General features: G+C 50.1%; 3 protein-coding genes across 4 annotated transcripts; 1 reads left to right on the top strand and 2 right to left on the bottom strand.

The window, feature by feature from the left end:
- Positions 1-658: 658 nt before the first annotated feature.
- WDR83OS (WD repeat domain 83 opposite strand) lies at positions 659-14,881 on the bottom strand. The gene is made up of 5 exons (XM_061150208.1): positions 14,863-14,881; positions 14,156-14,264; positions 1,718-1,823; positions 1,166-1,263; positions 659-1,056 (listed from the first exon to the last, which is right to left on the bottom strand). Exons 2-5 carry the CDS (start codon positions 14,203-14,205, stop codon positions 990-992), a joined length of 321 nt encoding a protein of 106 aa, XP_061006191.1. The 5' UTR covers positions 14,206-14,264; positions 14,863-14,881; the 3' UTR covers positions 659-989.
- On the top strand, positions 14,416-18,626 carry WDR83 (WD repeat domain 83). Of its 2 annotated transcripts, none has more exons than XM_061150206.1 (9): positions 14,416-14,692; positions 14,777-14,897; positions 14,981-15,086; positions 15,336-15,387; positions 15,470-15,596; positions 16,939-17,006; positions 17,098-17,206; positions 17,290-17,404; positions 18,325-18,626. In XM_061150206.1, exons 1-9 carry the CDS (start codon positions 14,590-14,592, stop codon positions 18,472-18,474), a joined length of 951 nt encoding a protein of 316 aa, XP_061006189.1. In that variant the 5' UTR covers positions 14,416-14,589; the 3' UTR covers positions 18,475-18,626. The 2 variants fall into 2 exon arrangements, with proteins under 2 accessions (XP_061006189.1, XP_061006190.1); XM_061150207.1 differs by having other exon boundaries at positions 14,421-14,692; positions 15,339-15,387.
- Positions 18,516-22,267, bottom strand: DHPS (deoxyhypusine synthase). The gene is made up of 9 exons (XM_061150205.1): positions 21,907-22,267; positions 21,182-21,346; positions 20,888-21,009; positions 20,704-20,800; positions 20,503-20,589; positions 19,971-20,076; positions 19,787-19,890; positions 18,818-18,943; positions 18,516-18,733 (listed from the first exon to the last, which is right to left on the bottom strand). Exons 1-9 carry the CDS (start codon positions 22,111-22,113, stop codon positions 18,638-18,640), a joined length of 1,110 nt encoding a protein of 369 aa, XP_061006188.1. The 5' UTR covers positions 22,114-22,267; the 3' UTR covers positions 18,516-18,637.
- Positions 22,268-22,290: the final 23 nt, after the last annotated feature.

Genomic DNA, 22,290 nt, shown 5'->3' with positions numbered 1-22,290 from the left:
TGGCCAGTGGAGCCTTCAGCGTCTTGTGGCCTCTATGTGACCGGAGCGCCCTATAGTGCCCCCCCCCTCCCCACCGGCGCATAAGTCTGATTTTCCCGCGGATGCTGAGTTTGCCTTGGAGGTAGAGTATTGCCTAGGATTCTAGTATATTCCATCAGGGCTTCAGGGCTATGGTTTGCAAAGGACCTAGCTTGGCTAGGAGCAGAGGTTAATGGGAGATCTGTTTTGTCCTATGGATTGAGACGTTAAATAAAGGAATTACCCTTACACTGCTGGGGAGGGGAGACATCCAGTCTTGTTCAAGAGACACCAGTGTCCTCTGGTGAGCAGTGAGAACCTGACAGGTAGGGGAGAACTTCCTACCTTCCCCAGTCCCTACCAGTCCATCCGATGTGCTGACATTACCCTCACTCAACTGAGAAAACCAAAGCCCAGATTCCTTAGATCAGCAGAGCTATCTGCTGAATTGTCAGAGGGCAGAGATCACGGTTCAGTCTCTGGCAGCTGGCTTAAGGCATGAGTCTTGCGAAATAAGCAAATGAACTAACCAAAACGCTCCAGACTCGGGCCCCATCCCAGTCCTGACTGAGTGGGAAGGTGGAGCCCTTCCCTCTATTAGGACAAGCAGCCACCATGCATAGGAGAGAGGGGTCACAGAGAACAGCCCAAATGCAAAACTTTATTAATGGATTTCAACAAGAAAATGAGTGGGTACACCTAGAAACAGACAGCGTCTCCCCTGGGAGTAGGAAGGGTAGGAAAAGAAGGTGGGGATGGAGGGGGGTAAACCCAGGGGATTCCTCTCTGCTCCAGCAGCCGTGGGATCCCAGGGTTAGGGCCAGGTTCCCTCCGTCCAGCTGCAGGCCCAGAGACTGCCTCGCCCAGGGAAGCCCAGCACTGCAGCTGACGGCAGGAGGCTGAGCAGCCACAGGTGAGGCCTAGGGCAAGGTGGCTAGAGAGGCCCAGGACATGACCCCTCTAGGCTGACATCACCAGGGGGGCGTCATGGGCTGAGGGTTCTGCAGATATGACATCACCACGGCAGAGATGGACAGCCTGAGATGGGAGAGAGATGTCAGTCCAGGGTGGAGAGGTGGGGGTGGAGGGGGTGGGGGCGCTCCCTCCCCTCCCCCAGGAGCCCCTCCCTCCCCAGACCCAGCCTCACATGAAGCTACTCATCATCTGCTTCGTGTCCTCAGAGCTCCGGGAGTTGGCAAAGCTGATGAAGGAGCAGTAGACAGCGACCCAAGCACACCACTTCAGCTGGGAGAGGTGGGTGGACGGGTGGGTTAGGTCAGTGAAAGGCACCCCAATGAGCCATTCCCCTACTGATTCTAATCCGTTTCACCTGGTGCAGCTCCAACCTTGATCCCCAGGAGTCCCTCAGTCTCAGGCTCCCAAAGTTAACTCCAGGTACCCAAGTTCTGGTCCTACTCCCTAAACTGCATCTCTGACCCCACCATGTCCCCTCAGGCCTAAGAAGCCTGGCCCTTGACATCCCCCATCACCCTAAGGACCCCACCAAGTTGCCTTAAAGCCTCAGACCAACCTCCAATGTTCCTACCCTGACCCGGACCTCTGGCTTCATGACAGCTCTGGCTTTCTCCACTTAGCATCACCCCAGCCCTGCCCCCTTCAGTGCCCGCCCTGCTTTATTCTGAATCCAGGGCTCCCCACTGTCAGGCAGAAATATGGGGAAAGAAACAGCCCTGCCCACCTTGAGCATGAGGCCGCACATGCTGAAGATCATGCCAAGCAGGTTCATGTAGTCTGGTGTCGGATCATCCAGGGCTGGGTTACACTCACTCGGTGGGGGCTTGTACCTGCGGCAGGCTCAGGGTCAGGGGCACTCGACTTCTGCCCCTAGGACGGGCAGATGCTTCCCTGGGCCTCCAACCCACAGACAGCCCCATTCTCAGACTAACACAGCCAGTCTTCTCAGTAACTCAAAGCATGAACCAGATCACACTGTCATATTAGCCCCATTGTTAAAAATAAAACCACAGGTTCAAAATGGAGTCATTTATGCTAGGCTATGCCACTAAACTGGGGCTCACTTCCTAGCCTGAATGGAGCGTCAGCCTCCTCCAGAAATGTAGTCTCTGACATTGTAATCATCCTTTTTCTGCTTATGACTCCTTTGTCCTACCTTTAAAAACCTTTCCGTTTCTATAGCTCTTTAATGCTCCCCTCTACTTGTTAGACGAGATGTTGCCAGATTCATGAATCCTTCAATAAAGCCAATTAGACCTTTAAAATTTACTCAGGTGAATTTTGTTTTTCAAGTGATTTGGTGGCAGCAACAGGGTCCAAAGTGAACCTCTGACATTCAGGGACAAGAAGAAACCCGAGGCGGCATGCCTGTGAATCCCCTTCTGAGCTCACTGTCTTTCTATTATCTGGAGGCCGTGGTAAGTTCCTCTCAGTTCTCAGCTCTGCTCTCTTTGTGTCATGCTCCCGACCTAACTGGCTTTCCAGTCAGTTCCCCATTTGTCTGAAATCACTAGTTCCATGTTGGGAGTTGCTGGCGGTTCTGACTACAGTTCCTCATTTGATTAGAAACCCCAGGCCCTTGGTTCTGTTCCCAGATTCCTTGTTGGGACGTGCTGGTGGTTTGGTTGGTCTGCAGTTCCCAATTTGTTTGGAATCAGTCCACATTCGCCATGTAGGGTCCGCTCCTGGTTCAAGCCTTTCTCCAGCGCCAGGTTCCATGTAGGCAGTCAGTGATGGTGTGCACAGGGCCTTTTTCTTGGACAGGCCACAGTAACTGGTTATGGCTGGAGTGTTACAGTGTTCATGTCTGTCTTCCTTTGTGTAGATAAAGGCCAGCCAAGAGAGATGGGAGCATCTCTGACCCCACCATGCCCTTTAACAAGTCTACCCGTTGGCACACTTGCTTATTTTTATGACCAAGAACTATAATTCAGAAGCTGTAAATATCTACAAAAATGGCCAAGTATGACTAAAAACTACCTAGAATTACAATGGCTGTCATGGGGAAGGTTTCCCTGAGACAAGACTGCCCTTGAAAGTGAGGGTTTCAGGACTTCCCTGGTGGTCCAGCAGTTTAAGTCTTCGAGCTTCCACTGCAGGGGTTTCGGGTTCTATCCCTGGTTGGGGAACTAAGACCCTTCCTTCCGTGGGGCATAGCCAAAAAATTAAAAAAAAAAAAAAAAAAGTCCTCAACCAGACAAAGCTTGCAAAACAGCAACTGTACCTCCCTGATGGCACAGTGGGTAAGAACCCACCCGTCAATGCAAAGAACACAGGTTCCATCTTTGGTCTGGGAAGATTCCATGTGCTGTGGAGCAACTAAGCCTGTGTACCACAACCTCTGAGCCTGAACTCTAGAGCCTATGAGCTGCAACTACCGAGCCTGTGTGCTGCAACTACTGAAGCCCATGTGCCTAGAGCCTGTGCTCCGCAACAAGGGAAGCCATCGAAACGAGAAGTCCGAAAAGAGTAGCCCCTGCTCACTGCAACTAGTGAAAGCCTGCACAAAGCAACAAAGACCCAACACAACCATAAATAAATAAAATTTTTTTAAAAAAGCAACAGACCTTTTATAAACCGTTCCTAGAATCTTCCCTACACCTACTGACTGGTCTATTATTCAAACATGTGAAACAAAGAAAGATGAATCTGGCCAACTTTAAGGCATGCTTGGAAGCCCTCCTCCTATGGTATTTCGGTTCCATGTGATAGTCACCTAACCTGCTCTAGTGGCCCTGTTTGCACGTAGATTACCTCCTGAGATTAGTGGATTGATAAACATACAGAAAAGAGGATAGGAGACCACCAGGCTGATGGAGCCAGTGACCACAGCTGAGCACTTTGAAACGACCTTAGAGTAAGACACAAGCAAAAATTCCCCAAATTGTTGGTCTTACAGTTACAACAGCTCCAAGGCCAGAGAGCTAAAATAATGCCCTCCTAGGGGTCCACCCAGAGAAAGCAATGGCACCCCACTCCAATACTCTTGCCTGGAAAATCCTATGGATGGAGGAGCCTAGTAGGCTGCAGTCCATGGGGTCGATAAGAGTGGGACACGACTGAGCAACTTCACTTTCACTTTTCATTTTCACAAACTGGAGAAGGAAATGGCAACCCACTCCAGTGTTCTTGCCTGGAGAATCCCAGGGACGGGGGAGCCTGGTGGGCTGCTGTCTATGGGATCACACGGAGTCGGACATGACTGAAGTGACTTAGCAGCAGCAGCAGCAGGGGTCCACCATCAAAACACTGGCCCAAGGACCACTGTCTCAAATGTAATCAACTGGGACACTGGAAAAAAGATTGTCCTCAAAAAAAAAAAAAAAAAAAAAGATTGTCCTCAAAGGTCTTATGCAAATTCTTCAACTTGAGTTCATCTTCAACTTCATCTATCTCCTCAGTATTCTCAGGGATTCTCTGGTAAGCTGTTATCTGTAATCCCCTTAAACAGCCAAAGGGAAAATAAAATTAAATCTAATGGGAAACCTTGCCAAATTCTCGGTGATACTTATTGTTGCTGTTCAGTTCTGTGACTCTGTCAGACCTTATCTCTGAATGCACCTGCCTCACACCTCTTGTTCCCTCTTCAGCAGAATTCTCAAGATTGTACGCCTTCCTTTGGTCCCTCACAGCCAGGCTCTGTGCTGAGACTCTCACATGTCTTCCTGAGATGTTGTTGTTGTTCAGTCACTAAGTCGTGTCTGACTCTTTGTGACCTCATGGACTGCAGCATGCCAGCTCGCCTGTCCTTCACTATGGTCCAGTTTACTCAAATTCATGTCCATTGAGTCGGTGTTGCTATCTAACCATCCCATCCTCTGCCACCCCCTTCTCCTTTTGCCTTCAATCTTTCCCAGCATCAGGGTCTTTTCCAATGAATTGGCTATTCTCATCAGGTGGCCAAAGGAATGGAGCTTCAGCAACAGTCCTTCCAATGAATATTCAGGGTTGATTTCCTTTAGGATTGACTGGTTTGATCTCCGTGCAGTCTGGAGCTATGTTTTCACCCCCATTCCCTTAAGATGACAACTCCCTTAGAGTGAAAAAGAGGTTTCCTAACGGGAAAAATCTAACAAAAGTTCAGAGAGAATTTCTACCTCAACCTGTACAAATGACTCTGGGACTCCTGACTGAAAAACATTCTTTTTTGCAATGACATAGCCCCAGTCAATCTATTTAGGTAGAGCTCTCCTTTTCTAACTTAAAAGGGCTAAGACATTTTGTTTCCAATGGGGACTCCACCTTAAAATTTCCTGACCAACCTGAACCAGATTTTTTATGTTCTTACAATCTGTCCTTGACAGAAAGGAGGAAGAATTCCAACAAAAGTCCCTGAATTTAATTGAGGTGTCTCAAAATCTCTGGGTTCTTTCTTTATTTTGGGCTGCACCAGATCATTGCTGCTTTCTCTAGTTGCGGCAAGCCGGGACTACTCTCTAGCTTCGGTGGCTTCTCTTGTTGCAGAGCGCAGGCTCTAGAGCTCCAGCTCGGTAGTCGCAGTGCACAGGCTTAGTCGCCCTGCGGCATTCGGGATCTTCCTGGACCAGGAATCAAAATCCTGGACCACCAGGGAAATCCTCTGTGTATTATTTCTAATATTGACATTGGAAGAATAAAAAAAATACAGAGTTTATGACGATTCAGAGACACATAACTAAACCTCTCCCTCAGTTACATCAAATATCCTCTGAAGCCTAAAGCCACACGAAGCCGCACACCCACAAGAGAAGACCTAATGTCCCAGGGTAATTAGGCCTGCCTGATAGTAGCCACCACAACATGCAGATCCTGCCAGCCTGGAAACTTAATGGGTGAGGATGGTGATTTGTCCATAACTTAAGAGCTTCCCCCCACTCCAGCCGCAGGGGAAGGTTTCTTTTGTTTTTTAATTTTTATTGGGAGTATTGTTGATTTACAATGCTGTATTATTTCAGGTGTACAGCAAAGTGAATCAGTTATACGTGCTCACATAGCCACTCTCCTCTCGATTCGTTTCCCATATAGGTCTTTACAGAGCACTGAGAAGAATTTCCTGGGCTACAAAGTAGGTCCTTCTTGGTTATGTGTTGTATACACAGCAGTGTGTATGTGTCAGTCCTAGTCTCCTGATTTATCCCTTCCCTCAGGAGATTCTGCAGGCTCAGCAGTAAAGAATCCACCTGCAATGCAGGAGACACAGGTTCAATGCCTCGGTCAGGAGGATCCCCTGGAGAAGGCAATGGCACCCCACTCCAGTACTCTTGCCTGGAAAATCCCATGGACGGGGGAGCCTGGTGGGCTGCAGTCCATGGGGTCACTACAAGTCAGACATGACTGAGCGACTTCACTTTCACGCACTGGAGAAGGAAATGGCAACCCACTCCAGTGTTCTTGCCTGGAGAATCCCAAGGATGGGGGAACCTGGTGGGCTGCCGTCTATGGGGTCACACAGAGTTGGACACGACTGAGGCGACTGAGCAGCCAGTATTCTTGTCTGGGAAGCCCCATGGACAGAAAGCTCTAGCAAGCTACAGTCCATGGGGTCACAAGGAGTTGGACCAGACTAAGCAACTAAACAACAACCAGTACTTAAGGGTTATTAGCAAGTTATTCCCCTCTTCCCAGCTGTCCCAAACCTGGAACACCATTTTGTCATAAACTCCAGCAAGCTCAAAACACTGTTGTGGATCTTTTTCAGCCTTTTGCAGTATCCCTATAGATTCCAACAGCTGATGTCCGTCTGCCTTAACTTGGAACAATCAGCAGTAAGCCTGGACACTCATGCCTCAAGGGTTCACTGAGGCCCCTTCTGACTTCTCTCAAGTGCTCCTTCAAGATGTAAGGACCCACCAGTCCCCAGGAAATGAGCTCTTTCACAACAGGTGGATGACTGCTTGCTGTGCTCAATAACCAAAGAGGCATCCATAAAAGATTTCATTTATCTGCTTAAAAGTGATAGAAGAACTTGTCACATACTGTGGTATGGAGAAGTATTTCCAGCTAAGACATGACTCGGCTTAAACTTTATGCTCATTAGAACAGATCATCTTGTGGCCTCTCAAACAGACATCTACTTTAATCATTAAACAGACCAAAAAAAAAAAAAAAGAAAGAAATGCAGTTATCAGACTGTGCAGAATGTCCACTTTTGAAGAGGGGACAAATGTTCTTTCACCTTATTCCCACAATACCAATATACCAATTCCTTTGAATATGAGGTTCCTTTCCGTTCTCTAAGGTCATGCTGTCTTGCTGTGTATGTGCTAATCTGTCTCTTGAAACCTTGAAGCAATGTCCCCGTTGTGTCTGATGTTTGTTCTTTGTTCGGACAAGACAGAACTGTGCTTCAGGCATCCAAATGGAGCCGGGTGGCCACGTTAATGCATCAGTGAGGACTTGAATTTTCTAAACTGTATCAAATTTAACCACACCACCAGCTATTCTCAAGACAGTATCTGCTAGCAGCTGCAAACTGCAACCTTATGGTCTCAACATCTCCCCTTGTAACTATACAGTCACTTCAAACCCCAACGAATCCTTGCTTAACAAGCACTCTTATATCTTGCCAGCTCTATTATATTCCTTTTTTTTTTTTTTTGACCATACCTGCAGGCGTGCAGAACTTCCCTGACCAGGGATAGAACCCTTGCCCCCTGCAGTGGAAGCACAGTCTTAACCACTGGACCACCAGGGAAGTTCCAATTATAATTCTTGACAAACAAGTTATGTAACTGCAGTTTTTGCCTGAATAAGCCTCTGCCATACTGTAGTCCAGCAAAATACAATTCAAGTGCTTTTGAATCTGTGTTTCCTGGGCCATAGGCTTCCGTTTGGCTTAGACAAAATTCTTATTATAGCTTGGTTATTGATTATTTCAGTTGACAAAAGAAACATAAACTCTCCAAGGGAAAATTACAGTTATCTGTAGGTAATGTTCATTACCTAGTGCTGAAGGAACCCAGCTATCTCCAACAAGGATCAGGCTAATCCAAGAATTTCCTAGGCCTACAACTAAGTGAGAGCTATGTGGATTTCTAGGCTTGATTGGCTCCTGTCGACTACGGGCTCCTAATTTCTCTGTATTCATTTCCCCACCCAATGACCTTACTACACCTCTAGTCCCTCAGCCCCTTTCTAGGGACGATAAACATAAGTAGGCTTTTCTGAAGACTAAAACAGGTGCTGTAAGAACCGCCAGCCCTAGACCTACCTAATTATTCAAGACCTTTCCCTTTATTTGTGCATGAAAGAAATAACCAAGCCCTGGGAATGCTCACACAAGAGCATAGCAATAAACATAGCCTGTTTCTTATCACAGCATATAACTGGATTCAGTTGCCAGTGCCTATACCAACTGTCTTGGGTTACAGCTGCAACTACAAAGTTAGTAGAAGCTTCAGCAGATCTAGTCTGAGGTAACAGCATTTATTCACAGACTCCTCATGCTGTCCAAAGTCTTCTTAACTCTTGGAACTTTTCTGGTGGTCCAGTGGCTACGACTCTGTGGGTCCACTGCAAGCAGCCTGGGTTCAATCCTTAGTCAGGGAATTAGATCCCACATGCCAAAACTAAAAGATCCTGTATGCTGCAACTAAGACCTGGAGTAGCCAAATAAATAAGTAAGTAAGTAAATAAATAAATATATGCAGAGGGGGCATCTCCTGGTCTCCTAAATGTATTAAAAAGGCAAACAAAAAAACCAGTCTTCTTAACTCTGAATTGACTCAACATTTCTCTACCAGCAGATTAACCTTCTATGAGATCCTTTTGCTTCCTCCACTTATGCAACATCTTAAATGTTGCAACACCTTTAACTTGCTATATCACTACCCCTACTGACAAAGATGAGCCCCTTAACTGTCAGTTAAGAACATCCTGATATAATCTTATTTGCTGATGGCCCATACTCTAAAATGAAAATGAAAAAGGGACACCTTGTTCCCAAACTGATAATGCTATTACTAACCATTATGAATTACTTCAAAAGTAAACTTCCCATACTTGAAAGCGGCCCAACAAGCAGAGTTCCATACCCTTACCAGAGCCTGGCAATTATCAGATAATAAACTGTTAATATTTACACCAAGAATCAGTATGCCTTTGGGATCATCCATGATTTGGAGATGTTATGGAAACAAAGGGGTTTTCTGAAGTCCTCTCGGGCCCCCATCAAAAATGGGCAACAGGGACTTCCCACATGGTCCTGCCAATGCAGGGAACATGGGTTGGATCGCTGGTCCTGGAAGATCCCACATGCTGTGGGGCAACTAAGCCCACACTCTAGAGCCTGTGTTCCGCAACAAGAGAAGCCGCCACAATGAGAACCTGAGCGCAGCAACCAGAGAGCAACCTCTGCTCATCGCAACTAGAGGAAGCCTGCGCACAGGATCCCGGGCAGCCAAAAATATAAATTAAAAAAAAAAATTTTTTTTAAGGCAACAAGTAAACTACTGTCTTACTTTCTGAAGGTAAGAAGTTACCTGTCATTAAAGTTGAGACTCACACTTAAAAGACTGAACCAGAGTTCAGGAAATGCCCTAGTTGAGCTTCATGCAAAGACAGCAGCAACAGAGTCTATAAATATCATGGCACTGAGAATTCCCTGGCAGCCCAGTGGTTAAGACTCGGCACTTTCCTTGTGGTGACCTGGGTTCAATCCCTGGTGGGGAACTAAGTTCTGGCTTACAGAGCAGTAAAAAATAAATAAGTATTATGGCACAGATGGATGAAGACCATTCTGCCTCAGCAAAACATGACCCCTCATTGCCAGACCCTGGCCATCTTGATGTCCTTGTAACATCAGTCTGTTCCTGAACAGAGAAATTAAGATGGGCAAACAATAGTTGTAAATTAGATAAACATTCAGGGCTATGGGAAACCCAAGATGGCCACGTGGTTCTTCCCAGCTCCTTGACAAATCTCGTTTTTCAGTTTTTGCATTCCTTCACCCATCATAGTGCATTTTAAGATGACTCAAATGACAAACAGACATGGGTGGGGAGACAAAATTACAAAAGCAGTTTACCACCAATGTTTGACCTGTCAAGTCTATAATCCTGGAAAAACTATCGTGTTCCCAGAGGCCTCAGACCTCCCCTCTCTGGACCTTCTGAGCACCTATAGCTGGACTTTATCCAACTGCCACCCAGTATGGGTTATCAATATGTTCTTGTTACTCTACACATGCTTTCCTAATGGGTTGAAGTCTTCCCTTGTCACAAGGCTAATGCCCTCACAACGGCAAGGAAACTGTTAGAAGATGTGGTTCCAACTCAGGGTCTACCTCCCACAATCTTCAGGGACTGAGGCAACCACTTCAGTGGGCAAATCCTAAAAGCCTTAATGAAAACCTTGCAGACTCCTTGGAATTATCACTCTCCTTTTTACTTATCATCAGGCAAGGTAGAAAGAACTAATGGGATCCTCGAAAACCTCTAAACTGCTTAAACTACTGAACTCCCTCGGCCTAAGGTATTGCCTCTGGCCATGACAACTGTTCCCAGTACCCTCTCTGAAAACATACACTCACTCCACATGGAACAGTCACCAGTAGACCAATGTCCATTGGTATACAACTTTCTGCTGATCCCTTGCTATCTAACATTAATAGGACCAGCTACTATAAGTCTTTCATGTCTTACACTATCATTAACAGGTTTAAGAAAGAAGCCTTCCCAGATCCCAACTCAAAGGATCCTGTTGGTCACAGACTGGAGCCTGCTGACTGAGTATTATGAAGACATCATCAGAGGAAGACAGCCCTCAAGCCCCATGGGAAGGGACCTTACCAAGTGCTCCTGACCACTGACAAAGACCACAAAATGAGAAGGCGCAGAGCCTTTGGTACACATCTCATAGCTAAGGAAAGCTCCATCAGACATATAGTCCTAAACAGACGCTGGAGACCTCTGAATCAAACTGATGAGGAAGAGAAGTAGTTGGCGTCAAGGTGGACTGCTTCTGTGCCAGACACCGGATCAAGACCATACGTTAACTAGACTGAAACCCTTCTTCCTTTTTCAACTCTGGTTTTCACCTGGAAAGATGGTGTTCTCACCCTTATCACCCAGGCCATTGCTGAGGAAAGTATGCTTTCAGACCGCTGGATTTGTCATTAAATATTCCAATCTGGGGTCTTCCGTGGTGGCTCAGTGGTAAAGAATCCGCCTGCCAATGTGGGGCACACAGGTCCAATCCTTGATCTAGGAAGATCTCCACATGCTGCAGAGCAGCTAAGCCTGTGGACCACAATTAATGAGCCTGGGCTCTAGAGCCTAGGAACCCCAACTACTGAAGTCCGCATGCCTAGAGCCTGTGCTCCACAATAGAAGTCACTGCAATGAAAAGCCCTTGCACTGCAACCAAGAGAAGCCCCCCACTTGCAGCAATTAGAGAAAAGCCCACACAGCAACAAAGATCCGGCACAGTCTTAAATAAATAAATTTTAAAAATTCCAATCTGAGACTTCCCTGGCAGTCCAGTGGTTAAGACTCTGCACTACCACTGCAGGGAGCAGTGGGTTCAATCCCTGGCCGGGGAACTAGGATCTCGCATGCCACACTGCACAGCCAAAAACAAAACAAAAAAATTCCAATCTATCTATGCTGCTAGAGACCTCCTGGTCCTCCTTGTGACCAGTTTTTCTTCTATTCTCAATGTCACAGGAAACAACAATCAAACCCGCTAAAAGTTTCTTATGCAATTCAACTTTCACAGCCAGAACAACCTATACCTTGTTTTTGCCTTTCTCCCGTCATAACCATACATACTCAATTAGACACAATTAACTAGTAAATCTCACTGCACTTGCACCCCCACATTCTCATGATAATCTAGATCAGATCTGCCCCTACTCACTAAGAGATCTCACCAACTGCACCTATCTTTGCAAGGTGTTTGGAGCAACACTTTATTTCAGGCTGGGAATTTCAGCTATTCCCAAATGTGATGAAAACCTGACTGACATCTGGCTTGAATGGGTAAATGCAGTAATCCCTGTGAATGAACCCATTAACAGTACCCCCCTAATGGAAATGGTCTATGCCCCCATAGGATCTGTCTTTGTTCATAATGGTTATCATTCTCCTTCAGCCTCTGAATGCTTAGATAGCCAGTGCACAGAGGGCAATGCCTATTAGGTTATGGAACTGGGCTCCTAACTTTCCACAAGGGAACTAAGACACCTCATTGGTCAAGTCCCCTGGATTTACATCATGAACTTAAAAAGAATGATGAGGATTTCGTGACTCAGGATTCGTGTCCTTTGGCAAGGCCATCAGCCCAAGAAAGATCCTTAGATTCTCTGGCCAAAGTTGTTCTTTTGTAACAGAACAGCCCTTGATGAGGGGCTTACCTTGTAGCTCAGACAGTAACGAATCTGCCTGCAACACAGGAGACCCAGTTCAATTCCTGGGTCAGGAAGATCCCCTGTAGATGAGAGTGGCAACCCATTCCAGTCTTCTTGCCTTGAGAATTCCATGGATAGACCATGGGGTCACAGAGTCAGACACAACTGAGCGACTTACACACAGTCCTTGTTTATCTTTTAGCTGAGCAAGGCGTGTCCATGCTGTGGTCAATACCACCTGCTACACTGGATTACCCCTTCTGGGGAAGCTGAAACTCAGTTACAAAAGATCACTGAGCAAGCCAGCTTGCGTAAGAAGGTGACTCCCTCAAGGCGAATTTTCTTTTCTTTTTTTTCTAAACCAGGGATTAAAGCCTTGCTCACTGCACTGGAAGCACCAAGTCCTAACCAGCGTACCACCAGGAAAGTCCCAGTGGGAACTCTCTTTCATGTATTTGATTTTGCCTGGTTTCAATCCTGGAGAGCATGGCTCCAAAGTGCACTCCAAACATTGCTAATTATCCTGCATATTATAATCATAATAACCTCCTTAATACACTGCATTAGGCAGCATATGAAAAAGCAAAGACATTACTTTGCCAACAAAGGTCCGGCAAAGTAATGGTTTACTTCTAGTCAAAGCTATGATTTCTCCAGTAGTCATGTATGGATGTGAGAGTTGGACTATAAAGAAAGCTGAGGACCAAAGAACTGATGCTTTTGAACGCTGGTGTTGGAGAAGACTCTTGAGGGCCCCTTGGACTGCAAGGAGATCCAACCAGTCCATCCTAAAGGAAATCAGTCCTGAATATTGATTGGAAGGACTGATGCTAAAGCTGAAACTCCAATACTTTGGCCACCTGATGCGAAGAACTGACTCATTGGAAAAGATCCTGATGTTGGGAAAGACTGAAGGAGAAGGGGATGACAGGGATGAGATAGTTGGATGACATCACCGACTGGATGGACATGAGTTTGAGCAAGCTCTGGGAGTTGGTGATGGACAGGGAAGCCTGGTGTGCTGCAATCCATAAGGTCACAAAGAGTTGGTTATGACTGAGCAACTGAACTGAATGCAGTGTATTCTCTCAAAAGCTTTAAATGCTTAATCACAGTCACTAATCATCAAGCAAAAGATCTCCCCATGACTAGAACATCAGAAAAGTAACAAGAGAATAACCAACTCAGAGACTGTGAACCTGAAGCCAGCAAGGACCTGTGACTATCACAGGGGTTAACTATGGATAGCATGCAAAAGAACAACAAAAACTGAGAGAACCTCAGAGTAGCAGCTGAGAGTGGTGCTCATGCCTTAAGTTTTGATCACATCTCTCAGACAGTCTGATTGGGTGAGGGGAGGAGGGAAGAGAGAGAAGATTGTTAAAAAGAATACCACAGGTCCAAAAATTTGTACTTGGCCAAGCCACCAAATCGGGGCTTAACATCTAACCTAACAGAAGCTTCAACTTTCTCCAGAAATGCTCTTAATCGGTCAGTCAGGAATTTTCTGGTCGGCACCAATGAGGCAGTCTGTCACATGGATTCTCTCCCGTCTCCATCCTTCAAAAGGAAAATGGGGTAACCCCCACCTATCAAGACCCTTTTCTCCCCAAAAGGAAACTAATGTAATCTGAAATCGTCCTTTTTTCTGTTTATGACTTCCTTGTCCTGCCTTTAAATAACCTTTTCCTTTCTATAGCTCTTTAGCGCTCCCCTCTACTTGCTATATGGGATGTAGTCCAATTTATGATTCATTTGGTAAAGCCAATTATATCGTTAAAATTTACAGCTGAATTTTTTTTCTTGTTTTAACACCATGACAACTAGGAGCCTCACCTCAGCACTTTGTTGGGCCTCCGTGGGTCCGACATATTGTTCGCGGACATAGCGAGTCAGAAGTCGCGCCTCTTCCGCTGCGGGAATCGCAGCTTCCGGCAGCTTCCAGCTTGGAAACACAGGGTAGTTTTTAGAGTAACACTCTCAGCCCTCGCGCCTCCGTTCCTATCACGGTTACCGGAACTCCCCCCAGCCAGGGGATAGAGAATTCGGAGGGGCCAAAAATGCTCCTAGAAGACCAGAAGTGGGGAAAGAAACTGGGAAGCTGGAGACAAGTTTCAGTGTTTCCAACACTATCTCCAAAAAGCCTAAATGTAGAACCCGGAAGTGAGAAGTAGGAAGTAAACTATGGAGGACAAAATAAGGTTACACCCTCCCAGGGCAAGGAATGCTTCCGTGCCGGCGCGTGTAAGGTGGCGAGGAAGGGAAAGCCGATGGCTTTCCCTGAGCCAAAACCGCGGGGCCCCGAGCTGCCGCAGAAACGGTTGAAGACGTTGGACTGCGGGCAGGGGGCGGTTCGAGCTGTGCGATTTAATGGTGAGCGCCCTGATCTTCTTTCCGAGCCCTCCTCCCGCCTCCTAAGGTCGGCGGCCCAGTAACCCCCGCCTGGTGTTCCCCCAGTGGATGGCAATTACTGTTTGACTTGCGGCAGCGACAAGACCCTGAAGCTGTGGAACCCGCTGCGGGGGACGTTACTGCGGACGTACAGCGGCCACGGCTACGAGGTGCTGGATGCGGCTGGGTGAGCCGGGAGCCAAGGCGGGATCGGGGCGCTGAGGCCAGGAACAGAAGTAGATGCTAAATTTTCTGTGCTCTGCCTTCTAGCTCCTTTGATAACAGCAATCTTTGCTCTGGAGGTGGGGACAAGGCGGTGGTGCTGTGGGATGTGGCGTCGGGGCAAGTCGTGCGGAAATTCCGGGGCCACGCGGGGGTGAGTGCAAGCAAGAAGGGGACTCATTGAAGCAGATCTGAATTTGCAAGTGGGTGGTAACAGGGATCCGCCTCCCCCCGCAGTTACAGCGCAAGGATCCTTCCCCATGGCCCCCACTTCATCAAGCCCCATCCTTGCAGTCCCCCCCCAACTCTTTGATCTCCCCTACCCTTAACTTTTTTCCCTTGCTTTAACTTGCACTGGGAACCCTGCTTTTGTCCTCATCCTCTAAGCGCAGTTCCTGTTTAGCAGAAGGTGAACACAGTACAGTTTAATGAAGAGGCCACAGTTATCCTGTCTGGTGAGTCCAGGGCTTTGGCGGGTGGGCCCAGGAGACTGCCTCTGCCCCCTAAACCTAATCCACCTTCATGCTGGCCTTACAGGCTCTATCGATTCCACCATCCGCTGCTGGGACTGTCGCTCTCGGAAACCTGAGCCAATACAGACACTGGATGAAGCCAGAGATGGTATATCCAGCGTGAAGGTGTCAGACCATGAGGTCCTCGCAGGGTGAGTGGAACCAGGACCTTGTCGCTCTCCAGGTGCCACTGAGGTTCACAGCTGTCTCTGTGCTTGGATTAAAAAATCTACTCTCCTCATTGTGTTCATAAGGCCCTGCATGGTCTGGTCTCTGTTGTGCTCTCCGCTTTTATGTGGTTGTTGTTGAGACGCTAAGTCTTGTCCAACTCTTTTCGACCCCATGCACTGTAGCACTCCAGGCTTCCCTGTCCTTCTCTGTCTTCCGGAGTTTGCTCAAACTCGTGTCCATTGAGTCAGTGATGCCATCTAACCCTCTCATTCTCTGTCGTACCCTTCTCTTGCCCTCAATCTTTCCCAGCATCAGGGTCTTTTCCAATGAGTCGGCTCTTTGCAGAGTGGCCAAAGTATTGCAGCTAATTTCTGTTAAATGTGCCACACATGCTTCCAGTCTGGGACCGACATGCAATTGCTCTTTCTCCACCTGGACTGTTCCTATACTACTTAGAGTGTGTCTGAGCACCTCCTACAGGTTCCATTTCTAGTCAGTGAGCGTATAGCAGGGAACAAGATAGAAAAACAAGGAAAACCCCTGCCTACATAGATTTGACAATCTAGCTGCAGACAACAATTAAAAAAAAAAATTCCCATGCAGGGCTGCCCAAGTGTTGCCACAACCTGAGGGAGTGCTGATCCCACCACTGGGGGTGTTTGGACTGCTTGGCCTGTCAGCCCACCCAGTTCCCACATATCCCCCCCTTGAACTGAACATGGTTGGCTCCTTTCTCAGCCTCAAATCTCAATTCCAGTGTCACCTCCTCAGGGAGCTGATGCCCCTCAGTCAACGAGGTTCCACGTTGGCAGCAAGTGCTCCTGGCTTGGGAGCAGCTGTGTGCCAAGTCTCCGCACAGGGTCTGACCCAGAGAAGGAGCTCAGTAGAAAGCAGAAACAGATGGAATAGGACTTGATTGGCCCTTAGGTCTGAGTCTTAAAGCTACTGTCTTAGAATTTCACTTTTTTTTTTAATATATTTATTTTAAATTTACTTATTTGGCTGCATTGGGTCTTAGTTGCAGCATGTTGGATCTAGTTCCCTGACCAGAGATTGAACCCAGGCGCCCTGCATTGAGAGCTCAGAGTCTTAGCCACTGGATCACCTGGGAAGTCCCAGAATTTCACTCTTGAATTCACTTCAGTGTATGTTTTCCGTGGCCGATCCTAAACATGAGGTGACAGTGAAGGGTACTGGGAAGGATAGGTGCCAGCCTTGCCCTCAGGGCCCTGGCCAGGTGAAGAGGCTACAGGGACACCAAAGCTGGAGCCCTGGAGCTACCGGCCCCTGCGGTGCTTCAGCTGCAGCCACCCTGTCTTGCAGTTCCGTAGACGGCCGGGTGAGGCGCTATGACCTGAGGATGGGGCAGCTCTTCTCAGACTACGTGGGCAGTGAGTGTGGCTGGTGCTGGGGGGCGGGCAGGGAAGGTGGGGACAGTCCAGGGGACCCCAGCCTGACATGCCTGCCCTCCCCTCCCCCCAGGCCCCATCACCTGCATCTGCTTCAGCCGGGATGGCCAGTGCACCCTGGTGTCCAGCCTAGACTCCACCTTGCGGCTTCTGGACAAGGACACAGGGGAGCTGCTGGGCGAGTGAGTCCTCAGAGTCGTGGGGCCCCTCCCCCACCCCCAGTAAAGCCCGCCCCAACCCCCACTCTGACTCCACTCACCCCCAGGTACACGGGCCATAAGAATAAGGAGTATAAGCTGGACTGCTGCCTGAGCGAGCGCGACACGCATGTGGTCAGCTGCTCTGAGGACGGGAAGGTGTTCTTCTGGGACCTGGTGGAAGTGAGCCTCCCCACCCCCACTCCACGCCGGGGTGCCTGCCCTGTCCTTCGCTGAGTCACTCTCAGGCCTGAAAAGGGGGGGCGGGGGGAGGCTAGAAGGGCAGTCCTGGCAAAGGGCACGGTGTGGCGCCCATGCATCGGTCAGGAAATGGAAGGGCTGTGGATGGCAGTGGTGGCAGCGGGATCCCGGTCAGGCAGGGCCGCTGGGATTGACCCTCGGGGAGGCGGCTGATGGAGGCATCTCACCCCAGGTGAGATGGGGCTGTAGTCGTTCAGGAAATCTGAGCCACATCTGAGCATCCCCATGGTTTCCCGCCCTGTAAGCTCTGTCCTAATGTGTCTCAGCCTGGTGGGGGCGTCAGAATGGGAACTGACCAGCCAGGCTTCATGAGGTCAGGGCTGGGGCTTGGCCACAGAAGTAAGCCCCTAAGAGGATGAAGGAACTGGAGGGCCCTGAAGAGTTGAGGAGCCAGCTCTCCTTTTGGGAACTAAGGAGGCACCAACGTTTTGCCTACTTCTCGAGGGTCCAGGACTGGCACATGAAGGGGAGGGCACATGAAAGGACATTTTGCAGATGGAGAGAGGAACCCGATACGTTGAGGCCATGACTGCAGGGTAATAAAAGGAGTGAGCACTGAGGCTGTCAGGTGGGCTGGTGGAGCCCAGATGGCAATCTCTGGGCACAGTCTAAAGGCAGAGCCAAGAGGATTTACTTACAAAAGGATTTGAGATGTAAGAGGGAGATCCAAGGTGTTTGACCTGAGCACCTGGAAGGACAACTGACTGGCGGGCTCAATGTGGGACGGATTAAGTTTGCAATGTCTGGGAAGCAATTAGAGGCATTATAATGGAAACCAGGGGAGAGGCGTCCAAGAGGAGGGGGACACCCTGATGACCACTGCCAACCCCCGCACTCCACAGGGTGCCCTGGCGCTGGCCCTGCCTGTAGGTCCTGGTGTGGTGCAATCACTGGCCTACCACCCCACGGAGCCCTGCCTGCTGACCGCCATGGGGGGCAGCATCCAGTGCTGGCGGGAAGAGACCTACGAGGCTGAAGGTGCCCCAAGCTGAAGCCAGGGGACCCACTGCCAAGGACAGAGACACAGCCTAAGGAGGATCATTGGGATCATTTATTCTAGACATGCTGCTGACCAAGGAGTGGGGAGGGGCTGAGTCTGCAAACTAATAAATAGAGGAGGGGGCGAGGCTTCCCTGGGGCTGCACCATCCAGTGTTCAGTCCTCATTCTTCTCGGGCGTGAAGGCATCTACCTTCTGGGCAAAGGTTTCAGCCACAAGCAGCGGGAAGACCAAGGAGGCATCAGCATAGACCTATGGAGGGGACCCAGGTGAGCCAGGGGATCCACAGCTGCAGCCTAGGAGAGCCTGTGCTCCAGCTGGCTGGCCAACCCTCACCTTGACAGGCTGTGCATCCATCCGGATCTTGCCCCATGAGACAGCTTCATCTGGCCGGGCGCCTGAGTCAGAGCCATCAAACTCCTGGGCAGTGTTGATGTAGACGGCATAGTCAGCGCCATTCCGCTGTGGGGAGGGACAGAATGGGCTGGTCAGCCAGATTCAGACTTCAGGGCAGGGCACTGTAGCTAAAGGCAGAGGGATGTGTCCCAGATACAGGAAGCCCTTGGTGGCCTTGACTCCAAGAGAAGAGCTTCGTGTCAAAACCTGGGCCAAGTGGGGGTGTCATGGGATGCTGGGCAGTGGCAGCATTGCTCCAGACTCACGTCCTAGGTAGCAAGAGCCCACCCACATCTGCCGGAGAAGACCTCTGCACCTCTTCCCTCTCTATGGTCCCCACCCCAGTCCCACTGTCTGTTCCCCCCACAGCAGCTAGAGGGAGTCTGTGAGCGCCCGAGTGGCCCTCAAGGCCTTGCACTTTGCACCTGTCACCTCTGACCTCACCTCCTCTCACTCTCCCCTTCACTGGCCTCCAAGATGTGCTTACATCAGGCACCTCAGAACCTTTGCATTGGCCAGTCCCTCTGCCAGGAACTCATCTCACACCCATCCCCTAAGATAACCACATGGTTCATGGGGAGCAACCCCTGAAAAACCTCTGCTCACAGGTCACACTTCCCAGGAAGCTTCCCCTTCTCTGAATAGCATGCCTTTCTCCTGCCCTCTTGTCGTCATCCCTGGTCTTTCTTTGTAGCCAATACTGCCAACTGATATACATGTCACCTTGTCACTGGTTTGCTGTTCATCTCCCCCACTAGAGCATCAGTTCCAGGAGGGCAGGCATCTTGGCCTGTCTAGTCCACAACTGTTTCTCAGCACATGGCATGGTCCTAGTACACAGGCCTGTCTGCACAGCAGACACAAGTACCACCCCCGACCAGGGACCACACAGCCTGCATCCCTGCTCACCATGAGGTTGGCATTGGCGATGTGGTGCTTGACCATGCCTCCACCCAGGATGATCATCCCCGTGCGCTTGGCAAAGATGGCCTGTGTGTTGATGAGCCTGAGGTCTGGGGGAGAGGGCTGAGTCAGGCCACCGCAGGCCCGAGCAGCCCTCCTCCCTTGCTCCTCTGGGGCCTTAACATCTTACCCTCAACAATGTCCAAGACCAGACCTGGGTTCTTATAGGAGTGGAAGAAGATCATGTCACCCAGCGAGCCATCTGTGAGTGCCGGGCTCAACACGGGAATGTGGTTCTAGGAAAGAGCAAGACAGGAGGGCGGCTGGATCTAAGCCCTGTAGGGGCAGCCTGCAGGCGTTTCCTCCTCTGCCTGATTCTAGGCAGGGTGCTTAACTTCACTTGGCCCTGGCACATGAAGAATGGTAGTTCTTGTTTTTCTGATTGCTGGACCCCAGAGCCTCTGAGGAGCATGAGACCCTCCAACAGGCCCCGTGGGAGCTGCTAAGTATTGCCCAACTACTTCCCAGCAGTCTAGGAGTAGAGCCAGAATACCAGATCCACAGTCAATAGCTGTGGGACTTAAGACAAACTGCCTAACTGCTCTGTTTCTGAGGCTCCTTATGTAGAAGCAGGGATGAGGAGACTAGTACCAACTATCCAGGTGGCTGTGAAAAGCAACACATGCCAAAGCCTGGCATCTTTGCCCCCGCCAGTCCCTCACCTTCTGGGCCCAGTAATACACGGACTCTGGGTTATTTATCTCCTTGCCAAGCCGGGCGATCATCTTGGAAGGTGTCCACTTCACACCCTAGGAGGATGGAGACATTGGCTTCAGGCAGTGGCGCCTCCCCTGATACCCACCATGCCATCAGCAAACCCATCCCCCTGCCCTGCCCCCAGCCCCAGGTTGCTCCAGCTTCACCTCTGTGTTCTGCTCCAGCACCATCTGGTCCAGAATGGGCATCAACCAGTCCTCAAACTTGCAGTAGTTGTCATTGGGCACCAGCAGGTTTCCAATCCTGGGGACAGAAGGTGTATGGACATCAGGGCCCAGGACCCTCAGTCTGCCTCCCTTACCCAGCACCACTCAGCCCCCACCCACCCACCTGTTGATCCCATTCTCACGAAGCTCCTTCCCCCTGAGGCTGAACTCGCCCAGGTATGTGGGCGCCAAGCACTTGATGAAATCCTCCTCCACACCCCCAGCTGTGGTCACCAAGACGTCCACCTGCAGCCACAAGGCAGTGAGGTTATCCCAAGCAGAACCAACCCTCATCCAGTGACCCCTGTGGGGAGCTCTGCTGCAAAACAAAACTGACCCACATCTCCCTATCTCACTTAAATGACCAGTAATCTTATTGACCCAGAGAGCCCAAGGCCACACCCCCACCAGGTCCCACCATGTTGTGCTGCACGAGGTAACGGATAGTCTCACGGATGCCTGAACTGATGAGGTTGGACGTGTAGCCCAGGAAAATGGTGCAGCCGGTGAGTGGGCGTCGGCTCTGGGTCAGGTCTGCATGTTGGTCTTCATCCTCAGATAGCGGCTCGAGTTTCTTCTCTATCTAGGTAAGGGCAGGGTCGAGTTAACCTCTGGCCCCAAATTCCACCCCAAGGACCCCCGGTGGGTTTCGGCGTCAGACTCCCCGCCCAGGCTCTGCCCACTCAGGGACAGGGAACCACTTCTACCTGGAACAGGGGAAGGGACACCTCGGTGTAGGCTCCGCCCTGTTCACAGCCCAAGTCTCAGGTCACATGCTTAGGCTTTGCCCCTTTTCAGGAATCCGAGAGCATCACTTTTTCAGGCCCGACTCCTCTCCCCACCGGAAAAAGCAAACCCAAGCTCAGGTCCGGCCAGGTCTAACGGTCCTCCTCCAATTCCTCCCTCAAATGCACTCTCTAGCCCAGGCTCCGTCCCTTCCATAATAGTTTCACCCGTTGCCTATAACGCCCGCTCTCCCGCCCCAGAAACAGTCCGAACCACTCCCCAGCCCCAAAACTCCCGGGCCCCATACTCTCTCCCACTATTGGACGAAGTACTCCCAGAGAAGTCCCGCCCCCAGCTGCCGCAGAGTGCTACGGAGGCCACGCCCCTCCAACCCAGGAAGTCTCACCCAGGCCTCACCATGGCGTTGACTTGCTGTACCGCGCGCCCGAAGTTGGTGGCTTGGAAACCAGTGGTGCTGAACGCCTCTAGCAGCGCGCGATAGTCCACGCCGCGGTTGAAGTCGTAGCCCCGGACCTGCGCGCTCTCGGACGGCAGTGCCGAACTGTGCTTCAGCACGGCGGCCAGCGCCGCCGCAGGCACCTCCCTCTCCCGGGAACCCTCCATGGTCCTGCAGCTGCACTCTCAAATCAGAGCCGCCCCAAGCCAGCCCCCTGGCGGCCTCGAACTGCGCTAGGCCCCGGCACGCACTTCTGTAGGAGACTCTTAAGGCCTGGGGAAAACCTGGGAGGGCCGGAAGTTGTATAATCACATGACCTGCCGCGCCCGGAATCCAGGGCGCGG

This window comes from Dama dama, chromosome 9 (assembly GCF_033118175.1).
Source record: "Dama dama isolate Ldn47 chromosome 9, ASM3311817v1, whole genome shotgun sequence".
NCBI lineage: Eukaryota > Metazoa > Chordata > Mammalia > Artiodactyla > Cervidae > Dama > Dama dama.
This window is presented reverse-complemented; position numbering and strand designations above follow the sequence as displayed.

Coding starts and splice junctions, on each gene's coding strand:
- WDR83OS (XM_061150208.1), bottom strand. CDS start 14,205: ATGTCCGCGAACAATATGTCGGACCCACGGAGGCCCAACAAAGTGCTG. Junction 1,824..14,155: donor AGGCCCAACAAAGTGCTGAG/GTGAGGCTCCTA, acceptor AGCCTGCCGCAG/GTACAAGCCCCCACCGAGTG. Junction 1,264..1,717: donor TGTGCGGCCTCATGCTCAAG/GTGGGCAGGGCT, acceptor CACCTCTCCCAG/CTGAAGTGGTGTGCTTGGGT.
- WDR83 (XM_061150206.1), top strand. CDS start 14,590: ATGGCTTTCCCTGAGCCAAAACCGCGGGGCCCCGAGCTGCCGCAGAAA. Junction 14,898..14,980: donor GAGGTGCTGGATGCGGCTGG/GTGAGCCGGGAG, acceptor TCTGCCTTCTAG/CTCCTTTGATAACAGCAATC. Junction 17,207..17,289: donor ACAGGGGAGCTGCTGGGCGA/GTGAGTCCTCAG, acceptor ACTCACCCCCAG/GTACACGGGCCATAAGAATA.
- DHPS (XM_061150205.1), bottom strand. CDS start 22,113: ATGGAGGGTTCCCGGGAGAGGGAGGTGCCTGCGGCGGCGCTGGCCGCC. Junction 21,347..21,906: donor TACAGCAAGTCAACGCCATG/GTGAGGCCTGGG, acceptor GCCCTTACCTAG/ATAGAGAAGAAACTCGAGCC. Junction 20,801..20,887: donor CGTGAGAATGGGATCAACAG/GTGGGTGGGTGG, acceptor TTCTGTCCCCAG/GATTGGAAACCTGCTGGTGC.